At 36.6% G+C, this 18,295-nt stretch overlaps 1 protein-coding gene across 1 annotated transcript in view; it reads left to right on the top strand.

Moving 5' to 3' along the window:
• SEMA3A (semaphorin 3A) overlaps nucleotides 1-18,295 on the top strand; it is a 226,570-nt gene that overhangs the window by 124,376 nt on the left and 83,899 nt on the right. Inside the window, exons 5-6 of the mRNA XM_030822017.1 lie at nucleotides 3,559-3,652; nucleotides 17,031-17,150. Coding sequence (XP_030677877.1) covers nucleotides 3,559-3,652; nucleotides 17,031-17,150 — 214 coding nt within the window. The remainder of the gene's footprint in view (nucleotides 1-3,558; nucleotides 3,653-17,030; nucleotides 17,151-18,295) is intronic.

Here is an 18,295-nt window from a genome sequence, read left to right as displayed (position 1 = left end):
TAAAGTTTTATACATGTATTTCTACAGTGAAAACTCTTTCAGCCCATGTAAGACATTTAAGTTATGCAGTTTAATTGTGTACATTGGTCTTAGGATTTTCAGTCTTATTACTTGCATATGCGATCTATTTTACACTCTTCCAAAACAGAAATCCACTGGGTAGCAATCAGATTTTGAAAGTCCTTCCAAGTAAAGCCAGATAGTGGTCTATGTGATATTTTTCATATGATAACATAGGGTGTTAATATGCAATTATATTAACACTGTTCGTTCATGATAATTCAATACCTTCACACATCTAAATTAAGGTCTTGCTCATTAGATAACAGAAACAGCAATATTAGTGTCTCTTTATATCAATGACGTTAAATTTATCAGATATGTTAAAGAGAACACTGTTTTAATTGATGATTTTCACATGCATTCTATGTAATAATGCTGTAACTTTTAGAGATTTTTAACAAAATATTTTAATGAATTGGCAGCTATATTCCTTTTGAAAGAATGTCTCATATTAGAAAAATAATGTACTTTTTCTAATTTAAATGATTTTTCATGAAACCTTTTCAATTATATTCTCATCTACCTATAAGAAAGAATTTTCAATGCATTGTGAAAGGTCAAAATATTTACAGATATTTCAAACATGCTTTATAATTTTGTCTGATAAAAATATAGGCTGGCATTTCTACTGTGACGTAAGATATTTTGATCATAGTGGAACAGAATAAGTTTACTGTAACAACTATAAACAATGGTTAAGGGAAATTAATAAATCTGTTTCAAGGGCATACTAAGTATTTTGTAGACATTATACCAAGAATTCTTCACTTCAACTATGAGATTTTCTTATCTGCTTATTACAGGAGTCCGAGTTTCAGAAGGGTGTAGTAACTTGCCTGAGGCACAGAGCCAATAAAAGGCACAGCCAGAGATAACACCCAGTTATGCCCGATTTCAACATCCTTAAAGCCCATTATTACATGTAATGGGCATGAATTTTACACTACAAACATGTGTAAGAAATGTCATTTTATCTCCCTATCCAAAAATCAAATTATATTTATTTCAGATCCCCATCTCACTAGACTGGAAAGGAAATTCAATTTATTCTCTATGGAATTGTGTAAGAATATAGAAGATTTACATAGTAGATTCCCAGAAACTTGGGTAGGAGTTACATTAAAAGGAAACATATTATGTATCAGTAAAAGAGGTGACTAACTTAGTATTTATTTATAGGGTTGAACAAAGAGGAGGAAAGGAAAGGGATGCCAGCTTTGAACACATTACCTGACACCATGACGAAGGATAGTTTTTCATCTTCTCTTGAACCATAACTGACATGCTTAACCTCTCTTCCTATGAGGTCTAATCCTCTACCTTGTAAATCAAATACTGCATGAAATTGGAAGCACTTCTCATCTACCTTGGCATTGTCTGATTAACTTGGACATATGATCCCAGACATAAAGTATCTTATGCTTTGAGGAGATAGAGCATCTGTATGTATCAGTAGTGTAAAATGTCTTATTGAGTACAAGAAAATATCACAATATTTATAACAATAATTTCTACCACACTACTTCTTCTTCTGCTGCTTCTTTTAATCTGTAACATATAGTCATATATACGAATTTTAATATTTTGTATGAATTGTGACAATAGAGTATAGGTCTTTTATTATGTTTCCTTTTTACTATTTCCTAATTTTTCACCAAAATACACATATATCTGGGTATTTCTTTAATGATTCTTCTAAGTTTTTAAATAGAATATGTCATTTCATGTAATTTTAATATTTAAATGCCTATGATAAATTCATATTTGTGAAAAAGTTTGGAATTTAGTGATTTATATAAATGTCTCAATGTAATATTTCTTTGACATTATGTTAGGAAAGTTGAAAATAGTGGCAACAACCCGTGTTAATTTCCATATTATTTTGCTATACTGGTAATACTAACATTATTAATAGAATAGAAATAAATAGCATCTTTAAAATTTTGCTGCTTTTAAAATGTTTTAAATAAATTATTTAACCCTCCCAATTAACTTGTGAGGTTAAATGTCCTTATATGTGCTGATATTTTAGGACCAGAGGCTCACAGATATGAAACAGTGACCAGAAAACCAGAGCTAAGCCTGGTGCCTGGCTCATTGCTTTTTCCACTATAACTTAGTACAGGTCTGTGAAAGCCCATAAATTATTTCACAGTATAGATTTTAGAACTAAGCTAAAGAAATATCATTGGTACAGGACAGCTAATTGCCAAATACAGAATAAATGCAAAGAAAGAAGAATAGAATTGGTAATTCTCATTCACAGTAATAAAAACAGAACACTTGGAATTTCTTCCTTTTTTTAAACTTTCGTCCTTAATTCAAATGAGTTTTAAGAGTAATAATTTGAAACCCTGCCATTAGTTCCATCAGAAATATTAAATGTTAAACAAATTGATCCTTATTGATCATAAAATGGACACCATTTACTATACCAAGATGGTAGAAAATACTTTTATGTGAATAGTAGAGAAATTGCCAAAAAATAAAAAGCTATTTTATTTCAGTCTGTGGACAACTTAATGTGCTACTGGAAAAAGCATACATATTCTTATCTAATTAATTCCCAGAGCACTTGGTTCTTAAAAGAATGCTCAGAAATGTCCCCAGATTTACTCCACTGTCACATACAGAGTGCTGTAGGTAGACACATTCTGACAACAGGGTCTCAAGCATGAATTCGTTATCTCCTTATCGAGATTTTTGATGTCATGCTTTCCTGCACATATTCTACCTTGAGACATGTGTATATTTTTTATAGGTAGTCAAAAATTCATTCCTGTTTCTGAGTACTTAGGGACCCAACAGAGCAGGCTTTCCTGTGGTAATAATGTGCTTGTTACTCCAATGACACCACCTCCAGGCACACTGCTCTCCTAACCTGGGATATTTCCCTCTTAGAGAAGTGAATGAAGCATTTCAGGCACTTCACCTGCTGCTGATATAACTTAAAAATACACAAGAAGCATGTAGCCACCAAAGATGCACAAAGGACATAGTGGGGAAAATAAATTTGATGGCTATTTAGCATGTCTTCCGGAAAGTACATACAGACAAGATTGTGTAATTTATTCTAGACAACTAACATAGTGAATTGCTATTTTTCTTTTCTACAAAGGAAGGAAATGAGTCATTTTATTTAAGTTTGACATTCTTTCCTCAAAAGCCATTATGATAGATTTTAACATACCTGTGTGATAAAATAATCACTCTCCTCTTATCATGACACATCCTGTTCTTTATAGTTCATTTACACATTATTACTTGCAAAGTGCTAACTGCTACTAAATATCATTAAACTAAGTAGATATTTGGCTAGTATTACCTATTTTCAATACATTTGATTTATTTTGCCATCTCAGAAGTTTGAACAAATAAAAATAACTCTTGTGTTGGACATGAATACTTGACATCTCTCTGATTAACTGATGTGTTGAAAACACTCCTTTTTATATATAAAGGAAACCCTTTTCTCTTTCTTTTTTAAATCTACAGGACAATATTTTTAAGCTGGAGAACTCACATTTTGAAAACGGCCGTGGGAAGAGTCCATATGACCCTAAGCTGCTGACAGCATCCCTTTTAATAGGTGCGTAGTCAACAATCAAATAGTGAGTTTTCTATAGATAACAAACAGGTTGCATGTTCTTTTTTATCTACCAAGATTTTCCACTATGAAATAATAATTGTTTTAGAAGGACATTAGTTGTGATATATTCAAATGTTTGAAAATGAAGAAGAAACACTAAATGCTATTTTGCTTATTGTACCAACTAGTCTGATTCTTTTTAATGGAAATGGAATAGGATCTTAAAATGGCCTCTCAATTACTATGCATCCCCACTTGGTACAGTTGGCAGAGACCCATTGTGTTACCTTGTGCTGGCTCATCCTAATATCATATTACATATACAGGCTAAGGGAAGATACATTCTATATTCACCTTTTATGAAATTAGCTCTTCTTTTTTGGAAAATCTAACAAAATATTTGATGTGACGTCCTCTACCTTTTTCTGTAACCATCGTCTTTTCTAGTTTTCTCCTCTTTTCATTTAGCATTGCTGATAAGTGGGGAATTCTTATAGTTCAAAATAATAGAAGTAGATACAAATAAGATAAAACTTTAGTCTGTATTGAAAAATAAAGAATTTTTTCCAGACTCTTAACTACCTCTGGACTGGAGTTAACTAAATACACAAACAAAAAGTGGCAAATCATGAAGCAATTTTTAAATTTTTTATTTTCTCTTTCTTTTATCATTTTTTTCTTTCTTTTTTATTTTGTAAATTTTGAGCATACCAACAACCTAAAACATAAAAAAACTCTGGGTCATGATTCTGTTCTTGAACATATTTTTCTACATAATTGTGTAGAAATTATGTACCTTTTGTTTTCCTTTTCTATGCAATATGCAAAAGAATTATTTAATAGCACAACAAAATGAAACTTTTCAAATCTAAAATTTCTAATTAAATTTTAAATAATAAATCTTGATTAAAAAATTAAATTTAGGTTATCTGATGTGTCATAAGTTTATAAAATTTTCCATGTTTCTCTTCTTATAATTTTTTTCTACTCAGAAAAATAAATTCTAGTCATATTGACTGCCATATTAACCATGAAGATATATATACATTTTTTCTGTATTTTCTAGTGTTTTCTTTTATCACCATGTTTCACTGATCCTTATTCTATTAAGAAGAAATCCATTGTGGCATGAATTATCTCCTGTGTTGCTTTTCAAATGTGGACACTTTCAGTCCATTTCATGCATTTATGCAGCATTTTAACAAAAGTTTAAGACCTGAAGGAAGGCAGCATACCTAGCACACTTATAATTTTCCTATTCACGGTTGGCCTAGTGATTATTTGTGGATGGCTTCCTCAAAAATACATGCTGAAATTTGAACGTTGTTTTAAACAAAGGGTAGGAGTCATATTTTGTATGAACTTACAGCCTATGCTTATTCAAATCGCACACTGAAAAAAGGATAGATATTCCTTAAAAAGCAGTATGCTCAAGTGTGCCCAAAGCAGCTTTACTTCATGGTATGTTTCTCAACAGGGGCTTGCTTGATTATTTATTTTAATATTCCGCTGAGAAAGAATGATGACAAGTAGGTATTACATAGTTCATATGGTATGCAACCACCCAAAGTCCACAAAGAAAATGAAACTCCACAGTTTTAGTTTTATATTTGAGTATCTTTCAAAAAGCTATATAGGTTTATGAAAAGGCAGGGAGAATGAGCAAAGTTCAGTGAGTCAAGAAGAGGACGTGGCTAGAAAGAACAATAGGTGTTTCAGAAAAAGAACTTTCAGATGGAAGTGCAGACCTAACCTATCCAATATGGTAAAATAATTTAGTAATTTTCAGAGGTATGTAGTGCTTATTGACAAGGCCAAATAAATTAACTTCTGAATTCATTGAATAGCAAGATACAGAAAAAGAAACAGGCCATGTTATACCTGGCAAAATCCTTCAAAATACCTGAAACGCCATTTTAATTCAAGAGCTGAAACTCTCTGTGTTGAAGTTATTTGCTTGCTTTATAACTGTGCTATAAATTCTTCCTCTTATGGTACATTTAGTTCCCCTTGTTGGGTTTTCATTGGCATTTTCTCTCATACTGCTCTGAAAAGAATGCTCACTAGTTTAATGGAGCTTTTTAACATAAATATTTTCTACAGCACTTCCCAAACTCTTTTACATACAAGGGTAACAGCTGTCTCAGAAATATACAGGTTGTACTCTGTATCTCAGAAAATGGCCATTGGGAAAACCTATGTTCCCAAAAGCTTTTGGATACACCTTCCTCATTGGTACAAATAAGATAGAAATTTTAAGGTGGTTCCAGGCTTCTTCCTTCCCCAATACTGGGAGATAAAATTTCAGGTTGTGCTCAAACCATCTGTAAACTGGCTAGATGGATCTTGGCAGCAAATATTTTTTATACCACCAATCCCACTAGGAAAGAAGTAGTTTCAAACAGTAGTAAACTTTAAAACCAGATGACAGCTTAAAATTTTTAGTTTACAAAAACTAGCAAGGTTTAATATGACTTCTTTCCAAAATGCCATGGGTTTTTAAGCTGAGGACTGTTGAGAATATGGATTCTCTCTTGAGCAATGCAAAGCTACTGAATGAAGTCCTCAAATCCAAGAATATGTCCTAAGTTTTTCAAACCAACATAGTAAAGTTAATTTTGCAATCTCCTTTAAAAGTGATCATTTTGTCAAGATGAATTTGCTCTAGTCTTTATTTATTTATTTATTTATTTATTTCTTGCTCTGTCACCCAGGCTGGAGTGCAGTGGCATGATCTCAGCTAACTGCAACCTCCGTCTCCCGGGTTCAAGCAATTCTCCTGCCTCAGCCTCCTAAGTAGGTTAGACTACAGGCATGTGCCATCAGGCCTGGCTAATTTTTGTATTTTTAGGAGAGACAAGGTTTCACCATGTTGGTCAGGCTGGTCTCGAACTTCTGACCTCAGGTGATCCACCCACCTCAGCCTCCCAAAGTGCTGGGATTACAGGTGTGAGCCACAGCGCCTGGCCTTATTTGTTTTTACTCTTTCTTATTTCATCCACCTGCAAATTTTTTTAAAAAAAATCTTTTATTAAAGATAGCAATTGCTCACTTGCTAATAATAAATGCCAGGTGTGAACATAGCGCAAGGATAAGCCTCGGTATTTTCCAACACTAATTAAGTACTATCTCACATTTTCATGATGTGAAAGAATAGTCAACTTGAGAGCAATTTTATTTTTTCATTGAAATCTTCTCCAGGCAATGAAGCACTAATAATTTAGAAATATTCCATCCCTAAGAGGTATTATTGAGACCTATTTCAAAGGTCTGAGACTTTTAGCTAAGGTTATATCCTCAAGTCAAAATGCTGTCTTGTCTCAGGAAAGAGCATAATTTGACATTACAAAATGCTCTCACTTGATATTAGAGCAAATAAGGAACTCTCTAAGTTAATCAGATACAATTGAAAAAATTATTTGAAGCTCTCTGAGCCTCAGTTTCCTTGTACATGAAATGGTATGGCAGTATTACTTCCACTAGTGTGTTGTGAGAAATGAGACAATGTAATAGCATACTGTTATTTTCAGTGCTTGTGTAATTCTGGAATATATGCAAAGATTAAATAAGCAAACTTGCAGCAGTAGTTGCCTGTAGAAAGGCTGGGAGGGAGATTTGGTACCTTATAAATTTTACATTTTCAATTTTATACCATGTAGACATATAAACTGTTGAAAATTTTTAATTTTAAAAGAACAACATAAGTAATGAAGCCAACATATTATATTTATTGATATAGAGAATGTGCTCAATAAATATAATAGTGTAAAATTTTTCTTTCATCCATGGATTTCATCCGTGCTCTGTGTGTGTGTGTGTGTGTCTGTGTGTGAGAGATAGAGGGGATATTTTTTTTTCCCCCTTCTGTTTCTAATTTCTTTGGTACTCTGTGAGTGGAATTTACTTAAGGTGTTAACAACATAATGGCTTGGTGTTTAAATTTGTTTGATATTTTGCTCACATCCATGTCACACTTTTCACCTGTGTTAGTAATGCTGCAATTTCATCAGGAAATGTGGTTTTGTTTCCACCTTCTGTTTCTCCTCACCACACCCTTCTTAGGAATTGTAACCCAATACATTCACTGATCTAAGCCACATTTTTACTTCGTTTTGAGTTTTGAGCAGAAAGTCTAGAGTATATATGAACTTTTGTTTTTAATACATACTTCTCAGGCAACTAAGCCATAATAGAAATGCAGTTCACAAAACTGTTTTTGTTCATCTCAGTAAAGTATGCTCTCCTGTGAAGAGAGTTAAGAAAGCTTCCAGTTAAGAAAGAATGGTCGTATACTCAAATAGCAACTTTTGTGTTTGACAGTTTCTGGATGATAGTTTACATTTGTCAGCACAAATTTGTCTTAGTTCAATATATTATTTTTGAAATGTTAAACTGCCCATGTGGTATTTTTTTAGAGAGGCTTAAAGATCTTGTAGGGTATAGTATTCACAACCACCTTTTAATGTAGATAATAATTTCTAGATATATGATTCTACCGTCAATTTAATAAAATTGGACAAATGTTTATTTCTTTCACAATTGGCTTAGTATATGCGAACAGCTCTAAAGTATGTATCTCAGTTATAATGCCACTTGAATAATTGCAGAATAACATTTAACTAATACACTACTTCAGATTTTCAATAAGACATATTAGGATCAGAAAATTGTCAAATTAACACTATGCTTAAGAATCAACATATAATTTGATAACTTCATAAGTGGCCTAGAAACCACAAAAGAAGTTTGCTGAATAGGCATTTAAAAAAAATATATCCGTTCTCCAAAATAAGCCAACTGAGGTACTGTAAATTTCTTTTTTTCTTTTTTTCTTTTTTGAGCAACATGGCTGTTTATTTCACCTGAGTGCAGGCGGGCTGAGTCTGAAAAGAGAGTCAGGGAAGGGAGATAGGGGTGGGGCCATTTTATAGGATTTGGGTAGGTAAAGGAAAATTACAGTCAAAGGGGGTTTGTTCTCTGGCGGGCAGGAGTGGGGGTCGCTAGGTGCTCAGTGGGGGAGCTTTTTGAGCCAGGATGAGCCAGGAAAAGGACTTTCACAAGGTAATGTCATCACTTAAGGCAAGGACCAGCCATTTACACTTCTTTTGTGGTGGAATGTCATCAGTTAAGGCACGGCAGGGCCTTTTCACTTCTTTTGTGATTCTTCAGTTACTTCAGGCCATCTGGGCGTATACGTGCAAGTCACAGGGGATGCGATGGCTTGGCTTGGGCTCAGAGGCCTGACATTCCTGCCTTCTTATATTAATAAGAAAAATAAAATAGTGTTGAAGTGTTGGGGCGGCAAAAATTTTTGGGGGGTGGTATGGAGAGAGAGAATGGGCGATGTTTCTCAGGGCTGCTTCGAGCGGGATTGGGGCGGCGTGGGAACCTTGAGTGGGAGAGATTAAGCTGAAGGAAGATTTTGTGGTAAGGGGTGACATTGTGGGGATGTTAGAAGAAACATTTGTCATATAGAATGATTGATGATGGCCTGCATAGGGTTTTGGATGAATTGAGAAACTAAATGGAATAAGAGAAAGAGAAAAACAGGTATTAAATGTCTAAGAATTGGGAGGACCTAGGACATCTGATTAGAGAGTGCCTAAGGAGATTCAGCACAGTCCTGCCAGCAAAGATTATTTATTTACTTCAAGAGCTAAGAGTGGCAGTTTGGGGATAGCACGAGGAGATATCAGCTGTGATGGCTTGGAGAAACAGTGTAAACCGGCAGTGTAAACAAGAGCAGGGCATGTGTGAGTAGTTGAGAATGGAGAATAGGAGTATGACTTGACAGAAAATAGTAGGGATGACAAGTTTTTTTGGGGCACATTCTAAGTTGGTCCGGTGTCTGGAATGAGACTGGGGCCTAATAAAAAGGAGCATCTATAAAGGAGCTTAAATGGGCTGTACCTTGTAGCATTCGGAGGACAGGCCTGAATTCTGAGAAGTGAAAGTGGTAAAAGTATTGTCCAGTCCTTTTTAAGTTGGTGGCTGAGCTTGGTGAGGTGTGTTTTTAATAGACCATTAGTCTGTCACTGAATACTAAGAGCCTGAAAAAATGCTTGGCTGATTTGACTAATAAAGGCTGGTCAGTTATCAGACTGTATAGAGGTGGGAAGGCTAAACTGAGGAATTATGTCTGACAGAAGGGAAGAAGTGACTGCGGTGGCCTTCTCAGACCCTGTAGGAAAGGACTCTACTTATCCAGTGAAAGTGTCTACCTAGACTAAGAGGTATTTTAGTTATCTGACTCGGGGCATGTTGAGTAAAGCTAATTTGCCGGTCCTGGGTGGGGGCAAATCCTTGAGCTTGATGTGTAGGGAAGGGAGGGGGCCTGAATAATCGATGAGGAGTAGTAGAATAGCAGATGGAACACTGAGAAGTTATTTATTTGAGGATAGATTTCCACGATGGAAAGGAAATGAGAGGTTCTAAGAGGCAGGCTAGTGGCTTGTACTATAGCATAGCCTGCCTTTGCCGGTGTGTGGGGATCAGGCCTGGAGGAACTGCCATCAATAAACTAAGTGTGATCAGGGTGAGAAACAGGGAAGAAGGAAATGTGGGGAAATGGGGTGAACGTCAGGTGGATCAGAGAGATGCAGTCATGAGGGTCAGGTGTGGTATCTGGAATAATGTGGGAGGCCAGATTGAAGTCCGGGGCAGGAACAATGGTAACTGTGGAGACTTAACAAAGAGTGAGTACAGCTGAAGGAGCCGGGGAGCAGAAAGTATATGCGTCAGGTGTGAGTAAGAAAATAGATTTTGGAAATTATGAGAGCTGTAGAGAGTGAGTTGAGCATAGTTTGTGATTTTTAGGGCCTCTAAAAGTATTAAAGCAGCGGCAGCCGCTGCATGCAGACATGAGGGCTAGGCTAAAACAGTAAGGTCAAGTTGTTTGCACAAAAAGGCTACAGGGTGCGGTCCTGGCTCTTGTGTAAGAATTCTGACCGCACTAACCGTGCCTAGGAAGGAAAGGAGGTGTTGTTTTCTAAGGGATTGAGGTTTGGGAGATTAATTGGACACGATCAGCAGGGAGAGCACGTGTGTTTTTATGAGAATTATGCTGAGATAGGTAACAGATGAGGATGAAATTTGGGCTTGACAGAAGTAATGGGAGCTGTGAAGCCTTGCAGCAGTACAGCCCAGGTGATTTGCTGAGCCTAATGGGTGTCAGGGTCAGTTTAAGTGAAAGCAGAGAGTGGCTGGGATGAGGGGTGCAGGGGAATAGTGAAAAAAGCATCTTTAAGATCGAGAACGGAATAGTGAGTTGTGAGGAAGGTATTGAGGACAAAAGAGTGTATGGGTTGGGCACCACAGGATGGATAGGCAAAATAATTTGGTTGATAAGGCACAGATCCTGAACTAATCTGTAAGACTTGTCCGGTTTTTGGACAGGTAAAATGGGGGAATTGTAAGGAGAGTTATAGGTTTTAGAAGCCCATGCTGTGGCAGAAGAGTGATAACAGGCTTTAATCCTTTTAAAGCGTGCTGTGGGGTGGGATATTGGCATTGAGCGGGGTAAGGGTGATTAGGTTTTAATGGGATGGTAACCGGCATGTGATCGGTTGCCAGGGAAGGAGTAGAGATGTCCCATACTTGTGGGTTAAGGTGGGGGGATACGAGAGGAAGACGTGAAGGAGGCTTTGGGTTGGGGAGAAGGGCGGCAATGAGATGCAGCTGTAGTCCAGGAATAGTCAGGGAAGCAGATAATTTAGTTAAAATATCTCGGCCTAATGAGGGAACTGGGCAGGTGGGGATAACTAAAAAAGAGTGCAGAAAAGAGTGTTGTCCAAATTGGCACCAGAGTGGGGGAGTTTTCAGGGTTTTAGAAGCCTGACTGTCAATACCCACAACAGTTATGGAGGCAAGGGAAACAGGCCCTTGAAAAGAAGGTAATGTGGAGTGGGTAGCCTCCGTTTTGACTAAGGGGACGGACTTACCTTCTACTGTGAGAGTTACCTGAAGCTCGGCGTCGGTGATGGTCTACTGGGCTTCTGAGGTGATCAGGCAGCCTCAGTCTTCAGCCGCTAAGCTGGGAAGGAGTCAGTCAGAGAGCCTTGGGCCAGAGTTCCAGGGGCTCTGGCAGTGGCTGCCAGGTGAGTTGAACAGTCCGATTTCCAGTGAGGTCCTGCACAGATGGGACACGGCTTAGGAGGAATCCTGGGCTGCAGGCAATCCTTGGCCTGGTGGTCAGATTTCTGGCACTTGTAGCAAGTTCCTGGGGGAGGAGGTTCTGGACGAACGCCTGGCCACTGCGGTTCAGGTGTTTGGAAGTTCTTGTGTGCTGGAGATGTGGCTGGGGTTTGTTTCACAGTGGAGGCAAGGAATTGCAACTTTTTTCTATTATTGTACACCTTGAAGGCAAGGTTAATTAAATCCTGTTGTGGGGTTTGAGGGCTGGAATTTAATTTTTGGAGTTTTATTTAATGTCGGGAGCAGATTGGGTAATAAAATGTATTTTGAGAATAAGACGGCCTTTTGACCTTTTAGGGTCTAGGGCTGTGAAGTGTCTCAGGGTTGCTGCCAAAAGAGTCATGAACTGTGCTAGATTTTTATATTTGATGAAAAAGAGCCTAAACACTATCTGATTTGGGATAAAGAAAAAGGAGCATTAACCTTGACTATGCCTTTAGCTCCAGCCACCTTTTTAAAAGTAAATTGCTGGGCAGGTCGGGGAGGGCTAGTCACAGAACGAAACTATAAGCCAGACCCGGTGTGAGGAGGGGAGGTGATAAAAGGATTATAGGGTGGAGGAGCATAGGCTGAGGAAGAATTGGGACCTAGCTCGGCCTGGCGAGGAGGGGAGAGGTCAGATGGGTCTATAGAAAAGGAAGATTAGAAAGACTCAGCGACGCTTGGGGTTGGGACTGAGGGGACAGGCAGGAGGGAGAAAGAAGGAAGATTTGGGACGAGCTGCATTGGGCACAGAGACTAGGAAGGGACCGATGTGTAAAAGAATGCCTGGATGTCAGACACCTCAGACCGTTTGTCCATTTTACAACAAGAATTATTTAGATCTTGCAGGATGGAAAAATTGAAAGTGCCATTTTCTGGCTATTTGGAACTACTATCGAGTTTGTATTGTGGTCAAGCAGCATTGCAGAAGAAAATAAGGCATTTAAGTTTTAGGTCAGGTGTGAGTTGAAGAGGTTTTAAGTTTTTGAGAACACGGCTAAGGGAGAAGGAGGAGGAATAGAGAGTGGAAGTTTGCCCACAGTGAAGGAAGCAAGCCTAGAGAAAAGAGAGAGTAGAGACACAGAGGGAAGGGGTTCGGGGGTTCTTACCTTCCAGAAAAGTGGGAAAGCGGTTGGGGCATGGATATAAGGGGTTGGTGTGCAGAGATAAGAGGTCAGGGCATGGAAATAAGGGATTGGGGCATAGAGATATAAGAGGTTGGGGCACGGAAATAAGGGATTGGGGTGCAGAGATAAGAGGTTGGGGTGCAGAAATAAGGGATTGGGGCACAGAAATATAAGAGGTTGGGGTGTGGAAATAAGGGATGGGGTGCAGAGATATGAGGTTGGGGTACTTGCCAATCCTCTAGAAAAGCGGGACTTGCTGCTCAGGGTGAAGGAGAAGGGGTTGGGGGTTTCTTGCCCCCCAGAAAGGTGGAGAAGGGGTAGAGACATGGAGAGAAGGGGTTGGGGTACTTGCCCCTTCCCCAGAAAAGCAGGACTTGCCGCTAAGGGTGAAGGACCAAGGCAGGTGTCCCTGCGTGGTCTGACACCTCCGAAACATGGGTGAATAATCAGAGAGGCATCCCTGCAATGATTAAACACCAAGGGAAGGCTGCCTTCCCAGTCTGTGACTGGCGCCGGAGTTTTGGGTCCACAGATAAAACCTGTCTCCTTTGTCTCTACCAGAAAATGAAAGGAATTGAAATTAAAAGAAGGGAGAGATTGAAGTGTGGCACCAAGATTGAAAGAGAAAGAGAGGGATAGTGAGGGAGGTTGGAGAAGAGAGTAAAAAGAGACCACTTACTGGATTTTAAATTGGTGAGATGTTTCTTGGGCTGGTCGGTCTGAGGAATCTGAGGTCGTAGGTGGATCTTTCTCATGGAGCAAAGAACAGGAGGACAGGGGATTGATCTCCCAAGGGAGGTCCCCCGATCTGAGTCACGGCACCAAATTTCATGCGCATCTGTGTGAAGAGACCACCAAACAGGCTTTGTGTGAGCAACATGGTTGTTTATTTCACCTGGGTACAGGCGGGCTGAGTCTGAAAAGAGAGTCAGCCTGTAAATTTCTTATAGTCAGATATCTTTAGTTTATTTCACAAAGCCACAGAATGTAAATGTTCAAGTTTATTAAATGGCATATACTCTGGGTTGATATTACATTTCTGCTTAATGAGAAATAAGAGAAGGTAGAATATACTACTGACTATGTTTTTGGGCAAAACAACAAAGATGTCATACCTTATCTAGAGCAATCATCATTGATAAGACTCCCCATAGAACTCTCACCAGGAAATCTGATCTAAGGCCTGGTGCAACTAAACAGTTACTGACATTGAGCATGGACAAGATGGGAATGTGCCCTTCATGGCCACTTAATCATCTGGTACCCTCCAGTTCAATAAAATCATCTAACTCTTGCCAAAAATAATATTCATATGGGAGGTAATTTCCTATAGCTGGAGGCAACTGGTGCCTAAACTACATACTTATTTTGGTTTATAAGTCACTTGTTTAATTCTCCTTTAGTGATAAATGGAGTAGCTCTTTCACTGAATACCTCTTCTACTTTTTCTGAAGGACCTTCTTACCTTTTGTGAAAAGAGAAATAAAATATTATTTCTGCCTTTACATTAATTTGCATTGACTTTTGTCTTTCTAATATGAGGTTGGATAAAAAATGTTATAAAACAACCAAATGCAAGAGAGAGACAAACACCTTTTCTATCCAAGTAATAGGTTTTAGTTGTTGATTTTACTATTTCAACTGCTTCTTGAATAGACTTTAAATATAATAAACATCATAATTATGGATTTTCTTACCCTAAAGAAAGCTAAATGACAAGAATGATTGATTAATTACATTATTTACTCTAATATTTCCTATTAAACTTCCTGTTGGCATGGTCTGACTAAATCTTGATATTGTTCAGTTTTCATTTTTTAAATTATTCTATTTTTAGTTTTTTAACTGTGGTTTAGAGGCAAAGAGGTTCAACCAGTAATTTAATTTTTTTGATTTTTTTAAGGAAAGAAGAGACAAGGTATCTTCTCACAGGTGTTCCATCATGAAAATGTTTGAAATTTGCATGACCGTTTTATGATGTTTTGACATACACTTTTAACTGAGACCCTCTTATTCACTCAGACCAATAACTATTCACCTGATGTTTAAAAATACATAATCTATTTGCTAATATTTTGGGAAAAAATTAGATATTACCCTTAATAAAAATGTCGTGGTGCTTGAATATTGGTTAATATTAAGGAGACAGTAGGCATTTATGTATTTCAAAGTGGCTTTGAAATTTATACATAGATTATCATAACATTTTTGCATTTTCAGAAAAGGGCTATTTCTAAAAATAAAGGCATATTTTAGTGAGAGCAAGTCAGATTTACACTTGCTATTTAAGTGAAGAGAGTATAAAGTGCTTTTGAATCCCAAAGACACTGTGCTGTGACAATTTAGGATGACTTGCGAGAACAATTCACTTACTAATAATTTATACTCAATATATTATCTAACCATCATTTTCATTTATCTTGAGTCACAACAATCCAAAATGAAAGATCAAATTTTTAAACTCAGTTTTCAAGATAAGATTCATATCTATGGATGTTTGGAGTAATAACATGTTTATGTTGCTCAGTGATTTTCTCTGCGTAGCTATTCTCCACTGTTCTGGAGGGTCTCCAAAGTCAAGTCTATTCAGACATATAAGCGAGACAAAGGTTCTACCAAAGGAATTGCTTTGGTTTGGGCCACTATGAATATCAATTTTACATTGCAAAGCCCTTCTTTGCAAGTAAGAATTAGGTACGTGAACATATGGTAATGTTACACAAATGCTTAAGTTATAATTTATCTTTGCCCTCTTTATTATCTGCATATTTTCCAAATCAACAAATAAACATTAACCTATTTGATCAACAAGATAATATTAAGATATACTGTAATTGTCATAGATTATTTGAAGGAAACTGTATAACTTTTGTTGTTTTGTTTTCCAATAATTCACTGTATGTAGAAAGACAATTACATGTTTTCTGGAAGAGATAATACAAGGTCTTTTCTGTTTCCAAGAAAGAAAGAGTGATTTTTACAAACTTTGGTTTATTGAAAGGTGGTATGGTTTAGGGTAGAAGGCTTGGGATTAAACAGACCTGAGTTTGAACCTTCACCTTGACTTGCCATTAGCTGAGCAACCTTGAGTTTCTTGAGCTGTAAAATAGGGATAACATTATTTACATTATGAGATTGTTAATAGAACTAAATGAGATAACTTGAAAGTGTCAAGCCAGTGCCAACTGCCTGACAAACACAGAGTGAAATTCAGTAAATATTAACTTCTCTTTTACCCCCCTCTTGTCTTTTCCCTTCTATTCTTTACCGTCTGGTTATGATTCCTCCATTATTAAACTCTGACCTAGAGTTAATTCAATTTAAGTAGTAATGAGTCAAAAAGTGATGGAATCTTGCATTGGAGTGAATATGATCTGGGTTTGTCAAAATTCCTTCCTCTTAAAACACATTTCTGCTATATATGAGGCCATGTGGTTGACTTATTTTTGGACTGGTTGATAGCTTATAACAAATAAAAACACTTCTCCCACTAGATATATTTAAAAAAGAAAAGCAAGAAAAGAATTCTGGCAAGAAAAATATTAGTTATTTCTAAATCATAGCAAAATCTCATTAATTCAGATCCCACTGAGAAAGAAGTCTATAAAAGATCTAATTGCCATTAGAATAAAAGCTATGAATAAGATTTTATAATGATACCTTACCTACGTTATAAGGATATTAGAACCATAGTAACTTTACACATATAAAAGCAAGTGATATGATAAATGTAGTTTCCATTTTGTGCGTTTGTCAGTGGTCATAGTAGAAAATAATAAAATTTTATGTTTTAGCAAGATTCACTGAATCAGACTTTATTCAGATTTTCTAAGTTAGTACTAGATAAGTAGTCATACACTAAATCACTGAATAAGTATTTGACAAAATACTTCCTTCAATAAGGACATATCCTTCAATAAGGATAAAAAATAAGTAACTGCATAATGATGCAGAGAGCATTTCAGTTTTCTTCTTAGCATGGTCACAACATGAAACTTGCATTTTGTTTGTTTGTTTTGTTTTGTTTTTGCCTTAATTGAATTAAAGAATGTGTATGTGGTTTTGTCACAACACAGATGGAGAATTATACTCTGGAACTGCAGCTGATTTTATGGGGCGAGACTTTGCTATCTTCCGAACTCTTGGGCACCACCACCCAATCAGGACAGAGCAGCATGATTCCAGGTGGCTCAATGGTAGGTGGTTTATGAAAGAACATAGACATGTAACATGTGTAACTATATTAAGTTACTGGAGAAGTCTTTTACAGTACATGCAATATGACTTGAAATTTATTGTGCAGTTAAGCTAATGGTGGTGACCTCATGATGGTGGGTGTGAGAAAGTTCGGCAAAGAAAGAAAAGAGAGATTAAATATTCAGGAAAAGATTCATTTAGTGCCAACGTTGAAGTTTCTCAGTAGTTAGCTATGGAAAGAAAGATCTGGATTGGAGCTACGGAAGGGAGGAAATGGAAAAAGATAAGATGACTTACCAATTCTGTCTTATGGGGACACCACAACAAATCTTACAGTGTAGTAGTTTTTTTTTTTCCTTTACATCTCTTATTGTTTCCTTGAAAACATCATCTTATATACTAGTGAATGTCAAAAATTGAATGTTATTGCAGTGTGAATAACATATTAATAGTCTTTTCAAAATTTCAAAGGTCTTTTAAGTCATGATTTCATTTGATTCACATTTAATCTTAATCATCCTAAAACCCCTCTCCCATTTTATGGGTTAGGATTATTATCTAATCTAGTACAAGAATGTTTAGAACAGAAACCCGGTTTTCTGAACTTCAGGCACCGACTTAACTACTTGATCAAGTAGATGCTTATTATTATTTATTACTATTACTCTCTTTTCTTTTTAGTATAGAAAATAATTTTGGCATAGCAGAAAATGTACAAAATGCATATACCTAAAATGAATAAATACTACTCTTATTCAAAATTTTAACTAAGCAATCCTTTTATATCCTTCTACCTAGAGTTCTTTTTTTGTTTTTGGTTAGTCATTTACACATTTACCAAAAATTTTTATAAAGGTCCCTACTATATTAATCATGGTTGTTTTTATCGTTACTTAATTATCTATATTTATACCTACCTTCAGTCTTAAAAAATAAAGCCACCCAATCTCCAATTATCCCTCCATGAATTTTTTCCTGCTTGTACATAACTCATTCATAAGAATGAAGCATGAAATTTTTCCTGGTTTTACATAATTCATTAATAAGAAAGAGGCTTATGGTTTATAGTCATGTTCTCAGTAAGATGACTGAATATCTCATTCTATGAACTTCTGCCACACTTGGTTTTCCTGCCTTATTCCAG

This window comes from Nomascus leucogenys, chromosome 11 (assembly GCF_006542625.1).
Source record: "Nomascus leucogenys isolate Asia chromosome 11, Asia_NLE_v1, whole genome shotgun sequence".
In the NCBI taxonomy this organism is placed as follows: domain Eukaryota; kingdom Metazoa; phylum Chordata; class Mammalia; order Primates; family Hylobatidae; genus Nomascus; species Nomascus leucogenys.
The sequence above is the reverse complement of the archived record's forward strand: the minus strand, read 5'-3'. Positions and strand labels throughout refer to the sequence as shown.